This window comes from Equus asinus, chromosome 14 (assembly GCF_041296235.1).
Source record: "Equus asinus isolate D_3611 breed Donkey chromosome 14, EquAss-T2T_v2, whole genome shotgun sequence".
NCBI classification, from domain to species: domain Eukaryota; kingdom Metazoa; phylum Chordata; class Mammalia; order Perissodactyla; family Equidae; genus Equus; species Equus asinus.
The window spans coordinates 37,627,181-37,642,552 of record NC_091803.1 but is presented as its reverse complement, the minus strand read 5'-3'; the positions used below and the strand labels follow the sequence as shown (position 1 = coordinate 37,642,552).

Below are 15,372 nucleotides of genomic sequence, written 5' to 3'. Positions count from 1 at the left end.
TAAGCCATGCTGTGGCGGCATCCCACATAAAATAGAGGAAGATTGGCCACAGGTGTTAGCACAGCGACAGTCTTCCTCAAGCGAAAAGAGAAAGATTGGCAACATGTTAGCAACAGTCTTCCTCAGAAAAAAGTACGTGCTTGAAGGAATATCTTTTGGGGGGGGGGGGCGTAAATTGTGAAATCTCCTTGGGAATTATATGAAAACAAAAGATTTTCTATCCCTCTTACCGAAAAGCAGACTTTCAATTGGGGTAGGAGTTGCAGGGTCCATCCTCGTGTCTGCTGTCGTCGGGTCTTCCTTAATGTGAAGTGGCTAATTTACACAAATGTGAAAAGATGAATGACTTACAAAGTATCACGGGTGTCAGACCTGGCTTCTCTTTCTAACTGGCTGTGTGACCTTGAGCAAGCTGCCTAGCCTCCCTCTGAGCTCCACTTTAACTGAGCTGTAAAGTGGAAATAACTAATACCTACTTTAGGAGTGTGAGGATTCGGTGAAAACCCGTGTCAAGTCCGTTATTAGCTGTTTGGCCACTTTGTGAGAAAGGCCAGGTAAGCAGGAAGCACTTTTATGGAAAGGTCTTCTCAAGGCAAAGACAACTTCCGTTTCAGCCACGTGACCTCTTTGGTACCAGCTTCAGGGAAGAGGAAGGGCCGGAGTGCTGCCCCTGCCAGGCGTCGTTCCTTACGGGCTCGTAACCCCTGCTGCGTCGTGGAATCCCCCCGGGACGTCGAAAAGCGTGAGAGGAGGTGGACTTCAGAGGATGGCGTTCTAATAGTTTTGCTCTGTGAGGCGACTCCCCCATCTCAGTACTATGTCTTTTGTAGAATTACTTTTTGCTAATGTATCTCGGAGTCGGATCTATTTGAGTATATTTCCAAGGCGCAGGATAGAGAGCCCCGAGGTGGGAAGCCTCGCACCGGGTACCTGTCCTCAGTGGGGACTGGACTGTCTTACTGATCTTCACTGCCGGGGTTTTCATCCCGTCTCTGAGTGCCTGCTGGAAGCCCAGTACCAAGTGCTATTGATTTCTAAATGTGCGGGGCTAGCAAAGTTTGGGCTCTATTTTCCCAGTTTAAGACGGTTTACGTTTATTATTCATCGGATACAGACCTATGGAGCGGCACAGCAGGTTCCAAAACTGGGAAGGTAGAGCCATGTTCTGAACCGAGGCGGTCAGACCCCAGAGCCCGCGCTCCTGCCAGGTCGGCGGATCTGCGGACTGAGCTAGGCGCTGAGCACCTAGGCTTTCGCGGTCGGCGCAGCTGCCCTCCCTCCCTTCATCCCCACGCTTTTGGGACTACATGTCCCAGCGGCCCTCGCGGGGAGGCTGGCAGCCGGCCACGCCCCCGCAATTGGAATACATTTCCCATGGGGGATTGCGGCCCCGCCCTAGATTTCCTCAGCCTGTCTGGGCTGCCCCGCCTCCGTCGGACTCCAATTCCCGGCGGCGCCCGCGGCGGGGCGGGGCGGCCCGAGGGCGGGAGCGGCGGGCGGGCGGCCCGGGGCTGGCGAGGCCACCGCCTCCCTGGGCCTGCCGGGGCGGCCGCCTCCGCGATGCCGCTGCTGGTCGAGGGGCGGCGAGTGCGGCTGCCGCAGTCCGCCGGGGACCTCGTCCGCGCCCACCCGCCTCTGGAGGTGAGCAGGGCCCGGGCGGGGCTTCGAGGCGGGCCCGAGGGGACCTGCCGGGCGGGCCCGAGCCCTCCTCACCCCGCCGCCTGCCCCCGCTCTCCCCGGGGACAGCCTTGAAACTTGGCGCATCCGGAACCCCGGCCGCCGACTTGTGCCTTCGCTTGAGGCGTCCGTGGAGCTTTACCTTCTTTGGACCTTAGAGGGCATCTGCCGAGGCCCCTCTCTAGCAGAGGAGGGGACGGGGGCCCAGAGAGGCTAGGCGACTTGCCCAAGGTCGCACAGCACCGCGGCCGGAGGACACCCTGGGACCCCCTCTTCCCAGACAGGGTAGTCCCGGCCCCCAAGGTGGACTTGGCCCGTTTGGGCAAATCCGGGCGGCCGCCCCTGCTCGCTCGCACTCGCGGGGATCCCCACCCCGTGGTGAACGCCGCATCGTCCTTGGGTCCCCAGGAAGCAGGAGGCTGTCCAGGGTGGGCTTCGGGCAGGGTTGGGCAGGGCTATGCTTGCGGGTCCCTCGTCTCCCCCCCACCCTGGCGCTTGGGGCCCCGGGTTATTTTTAGCCGGAAGCAAGGGCCCTGCTTTTCCCCAGCTGGGCCGGGTCGAGGACCACGCCCTGATGGCAGGGTTTTGTTTTCTTTTCCTGCTTCTGTCCCCAAATAGATCTCCGAACCCCTCGTCCCTGCGTGTGCCCAGACTGTTTGGAAAAGAGTTCTTACTGTAAAAAAAAAAAAAAGTGGGGACCAAACCTCCCACTTGCCCCAGATCCGGTCAAGGGGGATCAGTCATTCATCTAAGGGATGCCCACGGAGCCCCGAGTGGGAGCTGGGTACCTGTTGGCCTCTGCCTCTGCAGTCAGGGCCTTTACAGTCTGGGGAGGGAGGGTGGCTTTTCATCCCAGAGTGGCTCCCATTCCATAAACTGTAAAGTGCCACGAGGAGAAAACGCCCTTTCGCGCTCAGAGATGAAGCAGAAGGACTGGCCGGGTCCGTGGGCTCAGGGACGGTGTACTGGGATCTCCTCTGTCACGGCTGCACAGTCTGTAATTATCTTGCCTTGCTTGGTTTATTCCCCCTTCACCTGTCCCGGGATGCATGCCTCCTGAAGGCAGCCCGCCGCGGTGTGTGTCTTTGCCCCGTGTCCTCAGAGCCAGGGGCAGTCCGCTCTGTCAATATTTGTGACGCAAAGGACTGAGCAGGATGACTGAAGGCTGAGGACGACGTAGCGACAGGGAAAAGGGACAGCTCCACGTGCTTCTCAACTTGCGTTGCAAGGAAACAGTAGTAACGTTGCTCGTGCTGGGCGCTGAGCGGCCCCCAGGCATCCTGCGAAGGACTTTCCTTGGATGTCCTGTGTCACTGTCGCCCCATTAACTAGGGAAGTCAGGAGGAGGACTCAGCAAGGGAAAGAAAATTTCAGCTGCCTGAAGGATTTAGGGGACGCTCCGTTTTTATGCCTGTGAAAATTTCTGTGATAGAAAGTTAGAAAGATCGTCTCCCTGGCAAGCACGCAGAGTGTGGGGAGAGTGGGGATGGCCCGATTAGGGAGATGTGGCCTAGAAGGGCGTGTAGTGGGGACCACTTGTGTCACCGAAATGTGGGGGGTCACTTTGGTCTGCAGGGGTCCAAGGGCAGAAGGATGGAGGCGGGAGAGAGATTCGAAAAGGGGAAGAGGGCGCTGGGCAAGCTAGAGGGGCTGTGATGGGCAGGAGGGGGAGGGCCCCGAGGGCCAGTGGACCGGCCAGTTTCCCTGGCACAGAGAGGGCGAGGAGGGAAGTCAGATCAGATCGGAGGGGTTTAGATGGATCTGTCAACCACAAAGCACTCGGGGAGAAGTGAAAGGTTTAATTATTTTTCTATAACAAGTAGTGTGTCCCCTTTGTAAGAAAATCGAAAATATAAATATCAAAAAGAAGAAAAAAGAATCTGTGGCCACAACCGCTCTTCATATTTTGGTAAATATCCTTACAGAGGTTTTTCTTTGTCTATGATACACTTTTGGAAACGATAGCATCCTGTATATTCTCTTTTATGGTGTGTCTTCTTCACGTAGCGGTGTGTTGTGAGTATGGAGTACTGGCAGTTATCAGCCTGTGCATAGCTTGCCCAGCATAGAATAACAACAATAGTGATCAGAGTAATGCGGTGGGACTTGCCGAGCATCACAGTCCTATGAAGCAGGGGCTATTGCTGTTCCCATTTTACAGATGAGCATGGTGAGGCACAGAGAGGTTGAGTAAGTTGCCCAGGGTCCCGCATCCTGCCGGTGGGGAAGCGTGGGTTGGAACCCTGGCAGTCTGCCGTTGCCTCGGGACCTGCACCGCTCACAAACGGTAGCCACTAGCCACGTGTGGCTATTTACATTTAAAATAATTACAATTAAATAAAATTTAAAGATCAGTTCCTCAGGCGCACTGGCCGCATTTCAAGTGCTCATTTCGGCTGCCACGTGTGGCCAGCGGCTCCTGTAGGAGGGCGCAGGTACAGACCATTGCCATCACTGCACAATGTTCCTTTGGATGCTGCCGTCTAGAGTCTTTGCTCTTAACCAGTCACTGGACGCGCAGTGACCAGTCCTGCGACATCGCGTGAAACGGTTCCGTAGAGTTCCACAGTATGAAAGCCCTGTAACTTCGTCCCCGCTTTTAAGCAGGCAGGATATTTATAATCTCTGGCCATTATGAACATTCGTGGAACTACGTCTTTATAAACCCCCGTCGTTATTCCTACAAGGGAAATTGCTGGACTCCGAAGGGTTTTTTGAGCAGAAACGTGATGTAACAGAGTCACTGTTGGGACGCAGTGATGCTGGCAGCCCTCGGGGAGGACGGTGGGGGACGGAGACAGCCCCCACCGCAAAGCCGCTCTGTCACTCCTCCCACGGGCTGCAGAGTGGACTCCACGGAGGGTCAGCAGCCCGCCCAGGGTCGCTCAGGGAAAGGCAGCGGCCTCCCACCCGGCATCGACTTGCTCTCTATCTTCTCGTAAATTGTATTGTGGGAATTAGGTGTCAAATAGTGAAGGACTGAAGTGAGGCAGCGCGAGTGGGACCGGGGAGGCGGGCTGGCTTTTGAGAGCTGTGCCTATTAATAATGATTTCCTCCACACCACTGGGCTTGCGGGGCACAAGGCGCTTCTGTGCTAGCTCTCCTGTTTGGAAGGAAGAGTTGACAGAATCTGGCAGCAGGGGTCGGGGGCATCCCCGAGGGGACAGCTAAATGACTGGCTAACCCAGCAATCCATGAACCACAGCCCCAGGCCAGGTTTGTGGCTAGCCTGTGAGCCAAGAACGGTTTTTACATTTTTAAGTGGTTGGAAAAAAATCAAAATAATATTTTGTGACACGTGAAGTTATGTGAAATTCAAATTTCCGTGTGGCCCGCAAATAAAGTTTTTTGGGGACCCAGCCCCGTGCATTTGTTTACGTGTTGTCTGCGCAGCTTTCCTGCGACGCCACCAGAGCTGAGACCACACGGCCTGCAGAGCCCCAAATATTTACTGTCTGGCCCTTTTCAGAAGCAAGTTTGTTGACCCCTGGTTAAGAGGACGGTGCTATTAAATAGGAATTGGGAACCGAGGAGGAGGGGTAGCAGAGAGGGCTGAGGGGAAAAATCTTTATAGTGAATCTGAGTGTGCAGAGAGGATTGAAACTTGAGAAAAGTGGGGCTGTTTTCTTTCAGAAGGGATGTGAGTTTATAAAGCAGGACGACGTGTTCCCCCGCAGAGACGTTTGGCCGAACTGTCTTCATTTCTTAAAGTGGAAGACCAAAGCCACAAGCTGTTTTAGCTTTGTGGCATTCTCTCCTCTGATAATTTATGCTTCTGTTTCTTTGGGAAGTAGTGGGAGGTGTGTCGGAAAAAAGACATGATTTTTGGTCTTGGGTGTGAAAGTGATAGTTCATTTCTCACAAGCAGCTTTGCTGTGGGGTGGTGACCCACTTGTGAAAATGAGCGGTAAAAATTTGCCTTTACTCCCTCCCCCCGCCCAAAAAAGAACAAAGCAAGAGGTAAGTATTAGAGGAATAACAGAGAGGAAATGCTGAGTTCTCCCTTATCTTGTTTTGAATTAAGCGGAGGTGCGAAGTTGTGTGAAAATGAAATGCACTCATTGAGCTGGTGCTCGCTGAGCTCGTGGATACGAGGGGTTCTGAGTTTTGGAGCGGCCAGCCACGTCTATTTCTCAGTAACCTCTCTGGCAAGCAAAGCTGCCCTGCCCTTGGAATTTGACACAGCAGTTCACTTTAGTTCGTTTACTTTTTATTTTTTGCTGAGGAAGATTGGCCATGAGCTAACATTTGTTGCCAATCTTCCTCTATTTTGTATGTGGGTCGCCACCACAGTGTGGCTGCTGACAAGTGGTGTAGGTCCACGCCTGGGAACTGAACCCGGGCCACCGAAGCAGAGAATGCTGAACTCAACCACTAGGCCGCGGAGCCGGCTCCTGTAGTTCATTTCTTAAACTGACAGGCTTGTTTCATTCTATTGCTGCCTTGCATCCAATTACTGGAAGTTTATTAAAAGGAAACACTGTAACTCGTCAAGCTGGTCATTCTGTTTTTCTCCATCTCTTGTATTTCATTAAATAAGCAGGCACTTACCTAGGTTAGGAGCTGTCGTGAGCAATGGTCAGAAGCCTGTGGAAGACTATGAAAATATTCTCCAGTCCAGATGATACATAGATGCTCTGTATTTACACATTTGGATAAGGATTTGTTCGCTGAGAAGTTTAGTTGTTGCCAGTAAGAAGGAAATTGTCACATTTTAGTGTTGTATCAATTTGACATTTTTGAAAAAAAAAAAAGTTTAATTCCATTTTCCTTAAAGAATTGAACCAGCTGAGGTCCCTCCTCCCCCCAGGCTTACTGCATAAGAATTTATACAAATATTCAATTAGAAAAAATTTTGACATCTAATATTGACTTATTCTTTTCATAAATTTGCTGATTTATGAGGGAGCCTTTTTGGTTTTTTTCTTTAATAACATGATATCATAGAACATTTGGAGAACGGAGAAATGACAACGGCCACAGTTAAATCGCCGTGTCCCCCTGTCCTAACACAGCCGTGCTTATATTGGCGAATGTCCTTCCAGACTTTTTTCTTCCGTGTAGCAATATTTTAGCATTATTGCATTGACAGCGTATTTATAGCTTTAAAGGTTTTTTTTTATACTGTTGTATCTGGTTTTCCAGTTGCCATTTCAAAACTATTTTCCCAGGGTTTTCATGTCTCGGTTTTCACGTTTTCATGTTGGTAGCTGTGAGCTGGTTCTGCGTAATTTACTTACCTTTGCTGTCGTTGCCCCCAGCTGTTTGCCATTGTTAGTAACGCAGGGATGAAGGCATTTGGGGTCATTTCCTCAGTACAGATTTCCAGAAGCAGGATTACTAGATTCGGGAATGGGGAAGGTCTTAACCCCTCTTCCTCTTTCAAGGAGGTAAAGAAGGGATGTGGTTTCTGAGCCCCATGCTCTGCTAGTCCATATAATGAGTCTCTTGACAATTGTAGAATTGTGAAGAGTCGCATACTCTTTCGTAAAGAACTGTGAAAAAGGATTTTTGCATCTTACTTCATAGGTACTAAAATCTTCTATAGGTTAAAAAATACCCCAGAATGTCATTGCTTTCTTTGCACTGTCCCCCCTTGACCATTACTCCTGCCTTTTTATTTTAGCATTTCTGTCAATAACGCACACACCTCAGACCTCCGGGTGTGTGTTTCCCACTTTGGCTCTCTCCACCTCTCTAGTTACTCGATCCTCACTAATTTCCATCACTATTTTATTTTTTTTTTAATTGAACAGGAAAGAGCCAGACTTCTGAGAGGTCAGTCTGTTCAGCAAGTGGGACCCCAGGGCCTTCTGTATGTTCAGCAAAGAGAGCTTGCAGTGACCTCCCCAGAGGATGGTAGGTTAGGAAGGAGTGAATTGGGCATTATCCCCAAAGGCTATTGGATATTTTATTTTATTTCTTTTTTAAACAGGCTCCATCTCCATTCTGGGTTCTGATGATGCCACCACTTGTCACATTGTGGTCCTGAGGCACACAGGTATGACGAGAGAGATGAAGGAAACCATTACTTAAACTGAGCCAACATTTGGGACCATTCGTTCCTCGATTCGAGTTGCCTGGTGTCCTGTTCGGAACCTGAGTCCGCTCCTTCTCTCTAGTCTGCATGGTACCTCCCTGTCGCCCTGGTCAGAATGGGTTGGCTGGGCAGCGCAGGCTTGGCTGTTTTTCCCTCTTACAGGACGTTCGGAGAAGAGGCAGTCCACATGGACAGGAGGCGGCTTGGCCTGCTTCCTGAGCTCTCATCAGGAATAACCTGAGTCGTTTCACCCTTGTTCTTCAGGTAATGGGGCCACCTGCCTGACACACTGTGACGGAACTGACACCAAAGCCGAGGTGCCCTTGATCATGAACTCCATCAAATCCTTTTCCGACCACGCTCAGTGTGGAAGGTGAGCGCCGCTGCTCTCTTTTGAGATGTTGGGAATGTTCCACCGCCGTGTAGAGGGAGGAGCTGTGGGTGGGGGTTACAGCTGCATGGACTGCCCCCGCCGCGGTGGCCGTCTTGTCCCCTGTGTCGGCCCTGGGCCCAGCGTCAGCCCCTCGGCAGTGGTGTGGAGCGAGCAAGTAGCCGATAGGTCCAGGCAGGGCACAGCGCTGGGCTGGGAGGGGGAGGTTCGCCTGTGAACCTGGGGTCCGTTTTCGGTAACGTCCTTTGATGCTCACGGATCAGATGTAGCTTGTGAAACCCCGGATGTGGCATCTCTTCACTCGCTCTCTCGTTCATTCATTCCTGCCCTCATTTGGGGAATGCTTCCTGTGAGCAAGAACTTGTCGTAGGGGCCCAGGACCTGCCCCACGGCCTTCCCGTGCCACAGCAAGGGGACACCGAGGAAGCAGAGCGGGAGGACGGATGGTGGGAAGGGCCGTGGAGGCACAGGGCGGGGACGAGGCCTGGGGCTGGCTAGGCAGCGGGCTGCAGCGTGGCAGGGGTTCCTGCGGGTTCTGTCCCCGAGCCTGCGTGTGACGTCCTCAGCCTGTGCCCCTGCCCCGGTTACAGGAAGTGTGAGCACCTCCATCTCACAGACGCTGCCACCGAGCTCCAGCTGACCCAGAGCACGCAGCTAGTCACAGGGAGGCCAGCTCCCCAGGTCTGACCCACGCACCTGTCCCCTCCCCTGTCCCCTCACTGAGGAGACGTGGCAGGCATTGCTCTCATTTTATTTGAAGTCTAAGGCAGCCAGCGAATGATCTAGGCCAGTCATACGCACATTCTTGGAATCCCAGGGGTTAAAAGAAGCACAGATCAGTTTTTAAATTTAAATCTGCTTCTGCCTGGGTCTGTGGTGCAGGTGGGGCCAGCCTCACGGGCTTGCGGCCTGTGCAGCCGCAGAACAGCATCCTCGTGCACTGGGCCCCGATTACGTAGCTGGACCTGCCACCGGCCCAGCGAGTCTCAGAACGCGGTTGAGAGAGTCTTCAAGAACAGAACTAACTTGGTCACTGGAAGGGTTGCCAAACCCGCGACTCAGAAGACAAACCTGCAGCCCACTGGCGAGCAAAGTCACAGCTGCTCTTGCTATCTGCTGTTTCTTATTAGGCCACTTGATGCCCCACCCTGTGCTGGTTACACAGAAGATTCTGGTTCACTCCTCAGGAAGGTTTTTGTCCATCAGGAGAAGGCGGTGTGAGATGGGGCTGCACTTCCCCAGGCACTCATCCCGGCTGTCCCCGCTGTGGACCAGGGGTTGGTAGACACATGAACGTGGGGAACAGCGTTGAATAGAGTTAGCATGGTTCTGTCTCCTGCAGGACCCCTCAGAGCCTTGCTGTGCCAGCGTGCGCTGTGACGCTCCTGGGGACGGGCTGCATGGGCAAGACAGCCCGACTGGTTTGACTCCAAGAACACACTTTGTGTCTCGTGTGGCCCGTGTTCGGGGGAACACGATTTGGGAAAGACTGGTATAGCGGATGAGCTTGTGCTCTAGAAACAGGCCTGGTTCCCCGCTGTAGCATCCCCAAGATGCTAATTGCTCTCTTGCCAAGGCGGGTGGACACGGGAGGTGGGTGGAACGGGACAGGCCTGTCACAGCGCCAGCCTCCCAGTCGTCTGCCCACTTCCCCTGAGGCGGACATTGGAGAGGGTGTGGCAGCAGCCTGCTTTGGGCGGGTAAACAGTGCGATGGAAGTCGTGTTCCTCCAGAGCAGCCTTTCTCACCGTCTGCTTCTGGGGACCTGGACCCCAGAAGCTTGGCCAGCCTCGGCAGCACCCCATGTCCTCCAGGGTGCCCCACACTGTCTTCTGTCTGGGCCGGGCACGTGCAAGGCCTGAGGCACTGCACAGAGTGGAGTTCAGGATGCTGAGGACCAAGATTCTAAGGAAAACCAGTGCGCGCGGTGCTGTGCTGGCTCTCACCGCTGTCCGTCTCTTTGCCAGGCTGGAAGTGCACCTTGTGGGAGGCTTCAGCGACGACAGGCAGCTGTCACAAAAACTTACTCATCAACTTCTTAGTAAGTCCACTCTTTTTCCCCCCAAATTTGATAAAAATCTGTACTAGTTTTGTTTGGGTAAAAATCCCAATTAGAGTCAAACCTGAGGGCACACCTGCTTGGAACTGCGTGACCCACTCAGCTTGGAATCCCACATAGACACTGCAGAGCACAGAGCTGGACGTTTAGGGGCTCGTGAGATGGGGACAAGATTTTTTTAAAAGAGCAGTTGACACCTTTCAAAACCGTCAACACTGCATTGTGTAAGAGCAGAACCACCCTCCGGGCGGAAACGTCTGTTTTAATCTGCAGAAAATGAAAACACTGATAACATTTTTTCCAGATTAAATTATCAAGTTTTTTGTTTTTTTTTTAAACATTATTCTGTGTTAATTAACCCTAAGGCAGTGAGGTAGGCCTCTTCACACAGTACTGGAATATACTTTGTGCAACCTGTTGGGAAAACAATTTGGCGTCATGGTTTAAGTCTTTGAAAAGGTTCATACCCTTTGACCCAGTAATAGCACTTCTTGGAATCTATTCTAAGAAAATAATCTGAAATGTGCACAGAGGTTTATGCCCAAAGATGGGCGGTAGGACATTATTTACAATAGGAAATAACCTAATGTCCCTTAGTGAAGGAATAGTTATGCTGCCATTAAAAAATAATACTTAAGAGGAGGTGTGAATCACATGGGAAAATACGTATGTACAGAAAATCAAGATATAAAATTGTCTACATGGTATGAGCTCTGACTTTTATGACTGATAATCAGGAAAAAAGTTACCTAGGAAAAGAGTAAAAATCTTATGAGTCAGTTTGTCCCCCAACCCCCCCAGGATGGAGAGAAGAATGGAAAGCCTTGGTCACAGTTTCCTTGGGGCTTGAGGCTGGGAACCTGTCTGTCATTTGGCCAGCAAGGCTCCGTGGTGTCCGTTCATGCGGATGTGGCCTCTGATAGACGGGCCAGGTTGTGGCTGAAAGGGCAGTGAGACAGAGAGGCTGGCTTCCGTCCCTGCGTCCCATCTTGTCAGCATATGTTCTGCTAATTAAAGGAGTTCTGACATCCAGTTTTACAATTCTAATTGTAGGTGAATTTGACAGACAAGAAGATGATATTCACTTAGTGACATTATGTGTGACAGGTAAGTGCTGCCATCTTCCCCAAAACAAAGCTGTTGATTTCAAGGCCATTTCGCCCTCCCTCCTAGAGCAGGACCTCGCACAGGACCTCAGTCATAGCAGACAGTTTGGTGGCGCTTTGCTGACTTCTGTTCCAGCTTTTCCCCTCTGCTGGGATGGCCCTCCCCTCCTTCCCCACGTCCAGATCCTGCTCAGCGTCAGTTGAGATCCTGACCCTCTGTCAGTGCAACTCATCTTCCCTTCCCTGAGATTTCCAGACACCCCCTCTGTACTCTGGGAAGGAGAAGGGACCAGACCCAAATGGCATTGACATCTCCTATGGCAGATTGGCGAGCGTGTAGATGGCGGGAGGCCCTGACCCTCCAGGTGGCAGTTTGTTCGGTGTGAACCTGACTGCTCTGGGACTTGGCAGGGAAAGAGGAAAACAGTCCATTTCGTTTTCTGATTATTGGTGCCCGCTTGCAGTGGGGCCTCCTGCTTGGCCTCCGTTATAGAAAAGGAAAGCAACTGTTTAGCATTTCTTTAAAGTTAGATCTTAAATTTTTTTTTTTATTTGTCAGAATTAAATGACCGGGAAGAAAATGAAAACCACTTTCCAATAATTTATGGCATTGGTAAGTAGTGCGTTTATTTGAGGGTTGGAGGCGGCCACGTGCTGCCCAGGCAGGTTGCTGTTGGAGGCCAGCTCAGGGAACTAGTGAGCCGGCTGCTGTCAGGATGTCACAACCTTAGGTTCCAGTCCTGGCTCCTCTGGGTATTCCCTGGGGGACCCTGCTAACCATTATCTACAAAACAGAGGAAGTGTCCACATCCTAAGACCGGGACGAGAAAACAAGGTCGTAAATATAAAGCATAGGCAGAGCCACGGGTAACGGGAGCTTCCCCGCCCCAGTGGTGCTCTGCTCCGCCCCGCCGAGGTGGCCGGCTGTGCTTTTCTCCAGCCCGTGCTCTGGGGGCTGGAGCGGGGCATTTCAATCTTCTTACATGTAAGGAACCAAGTAAGGTTTTGGTTAGAACAAAGATCCTACAAAGGAAAGTGTAAAACTATCAGGCTAGAGAAAACCCAGAACCCTCCTCCGTCCTGTGACAGCCCCTCAGACTCCTGAGGATACAGATGATGAAGCTGGCTCTTTGCAGAGGGCTTCCACCGCATCTGTGATCTACTTACTTAGCTGGGTGGTGGGCACACAGCTGTTCGTTATTTTAGTCTCTATAACTTTGTATACGTGTGAAACAGTAAAAGTTAAAACAGAAACACCAGACTTGGCCACAGTCACAGGCCACCCGTCTGGCCCCAGCCATTTGCAGACGCGTGTGGTCACAGGGCTGCCCAGAGGCTTTGCCACGTGCCTGCCTGCGGAGATGGTGTACTCCCCGAGTGGGGGCGGCACTGGGGCTGGAACAGCCACACCTCGTCCAGCTCAGGCCTCAGCTGGTATCTGTGAGATACTTGGCTCAAAGGCTGCACTTTCCCTTCCTGGAGGGAGAAGCTACAGATCCTTATGAGTAATTTTGTTCCATTTCCACTCTTTTCTCTCGTTGAGGGGGACTTAGCCATATGCTATTACATGGGGTGGTGGAAATGCAAGACTGTGCAAACTTGCCGTTTTTGTCTTTTGTCGACTCAAAGTCATCCTGTCGTCCCGCACAGCTGTCAACATTAAAACCGCAGAGATTTACAGAGCCTCCTTCCAAGATCGAGGCCCGGAGGAGGAGCTGCGGGCCGCACGGGCTTTAACAGGAGGACCAGTGAGTTTGAAATCATCTTTGTGTAACATGGTTAAGGAAAAAAACCAGGGCCCCAAATCCCAAAGCCTCAAGTTCTAGAAATGAGAAGTTTATGTCAGCTTCTTGAAAGCTGTAAATCATCAGGGACCACCACATCCTTGCATACAAGAATGATGCATGTTTATGGGGTACAAGCTCAAGACCCCAGTGCTCTGTCTTGAAGCTGTAGGGGAAGTAACATGAGCCCCCAGCATCCAGATCCAAAGAGAATGAACCCCTTTTCCTTTGTGAGAACTTATAAAGTTCCAATAAAGAAAGGAGAGCCAGGAACGGGGAAGACTGGGTCCTTTGGGCCGGTCACTGAGGAGCGCTCCGCTGGAACGAACGGGTTAGCCCAAAAGAATGATCGAGTCGGTTTAAAAGTCTGACTGCCTGAGGGCGCTTTTTAATTAAGTAACGTCTTAATTTTAAAAGTTAGAAAAAAATAAAAACCTAAGACTTACATGCCATTTAGGAATGGGTGAAAGAATCCTTTAAGAATGCTTAAAATCTGAAAAAACAGAAATCACATTCAGGGCACCACAAAAAAATCTCACTTATGAAATGCTGGCATTTTCATTGGAAAATGATGTTTGGATTCAGTGGCGAGTTTTGCCAACCCTGTAACATTTTTAGGATTCCTTTGGCAATTTCTCAAGTAGCCTAATAGCCTTGATTTAGCTAATATTTCAGTCTCAGTAACTAATATTGAACACTGCAGGTTAAGCTGAAAACTACCACTGGCAAATTTGGGCATTCAGAGACTTGATCATTTGGCATGTTAGTGTTTTTACAATTGGCTTTTCCTTCCTTTTCATGGGGCAACAGGCAGTGTGTACTTTGAAGCTGCAAGGTGACTGCTGCTTGGGGTGTAGGTGAGGAGGCCGAGCTTCATGTAGCAGTGAGGGACAGGGACCTCACTTGACACTCCTGGGTTTGAGGCCCAACTCTGAGGCTTACTGGAAATGTGACCATGGGCAAGGTGCCCCACCTCTCTGAGCCTTGGGTTTTCAACCAAAATGGGAGAAATGCCATCTTCCCGCAGGACTGTTGTCGGGACTAAACAAAATCATGTCTGTCACCCACAAAGTGCACACAGACACACTGGAAGTATTCAGTCAGTAGTTTTTGTTATCATGAGACAAAATTTTGAAGACGCTTATCATCCAGATAAAGGCCGCAAATACGAGACTGCGCTGGAGCCTGATGAACGGCAGGGCCCGACAGGCTGATAACGTTCCTTAAATCCCGTCCCTGCAATGTTCTTTCAGATGATTAGCATTTACGATGCAAAGACAGAGCAACTTCGTATAGGACCGTATTCCTGGATGCCTTTCCCACACGTGGATTTCTGGCTGCAGCAGGATGATAAGCAGATACTAGAGGTGAGAATTAGAGGCGGGGTCAGCCTTAAATCACTGGAACCTGGTTTCCTCATCTGTAAGGAAAGGGTTCAGCCTAGGTGACAGCTGCTTTTCCTTCAGTGGGTGGTAGCTGTTTTAGGATGCCATGGGCAGACCCCATCCAACTTCTTCATCACTTGAGGACGAGCAGTGTCTGGACAGACATTTGTGTAGGCGAAGCAGGAAGCAACCCACTGCTTTCCCGCATTTCCCGAGTAGCTGGTTGCTTATGTAACTTGACAATTTACATATATTGATTTGGCGAGCTGAGAACATCCTGATTAATGTTTAAGGAACACAAAGGGACTTTGTTTGATATCTTTATCAAAGTAGGGAACAGAGTGAGGTCACCTTCTCTCATGCCCCCAATCTTGTTTTTCCAGAACCTTTCCACTTCACCTCTGGCCGAGCCCCCCCACTTTGTTGAACATATTAGATCTACCTTGATGTTTTTAAAAAAATACCCATCTCCAACCAACACACTGTTTCCTGGAAATAAGGCCCTACTCTACAAAAAAAATGAAGATGGCTTATGGGAGAAGATCTCTCCAGGAAGCTAAAAATAGGAATGACCAAAGAAAGCAACCTTTTGGCAGGACAGAGACCACTGGTGGGGTTGGAAAGAACATGAATTTGAAATCTACAGCCGCTGAGTCTTAGGTCTCCCTCACTCAGTGTCTTTCAAAATAAAATCTTATTTTGGCAAAGTCATTTGTTTAGGTTTACTTTTTGCTTTACTAAAAAGTTGACACCTAGCTTTTGCTTTTCGGTTAGTCATGAAGGGCAGAGGAGAAGACGCCTGTCTCACTATTCTATAAGCAGCTATTTCAGACTTAGGTAAATATTTCTAATTCTGCTAAATTAGTGAATAAAGGAAAAACTGTAATTGAGTGTTTAAAAAACAATACTTAAAATGCAGTAAAATTCAG

At 50.7% G+C, this 15,372-nt stretch overlaps 1 protein-coding gene across 3 annotated transcripts; it reads left to right on the top strand.

Annotated features, from left to right (window-relative positions):
• The first annotated feature begins 1,465 nt into the window (after positions 1–1,465).
• Positions 1,466–15,154, top strand: NTAN1 (N-terminal asparagine amidase). 3 transcript variants are annotated; one of them, XM_044747214.2, is made up of 10 exons: positions 1,466–1,641; positions 7,435–7,537; positions 7,614–7,679; positions 7,983–8,091; positions 10,077–10,150; positions 11,222–11,275; positions 11,834–11,887; positions 12,925–13,022; positions 14,312–14,425; positions 14,827–15,154. In XM_044747214.2, the coding sequence occupies exons 1-10, from the start codon at positions 1,561–1,563 to the stop codon at positions 15,001–15,003; spliced, it is 930 nt and encodes a 309-aa protein (XP_044603149.2). In that variant the 5' UTR covers positions 1,466–1,560; the 3' UTR covers positions 15,004–15,154. The 3 variants fall into 3 exon arrangements, with proteins under 3 accessions (XP_044603149.2, XP_070340989.1, XP_070340990.1); XM_070484888.1 differs by lacking the exon at positions 7,435–7,537 and having other exon boundaries at positions 1,469–1,641; XM_070484889.1 differs by lacking the exons at positions 7,435–7,537; positions 7,614–7,679 and having other exon boundaries at positions 1,469–1,641.
• The last annotated feature ends 218 nt before the right edge of the window (positions 15,155–15,372 follow it).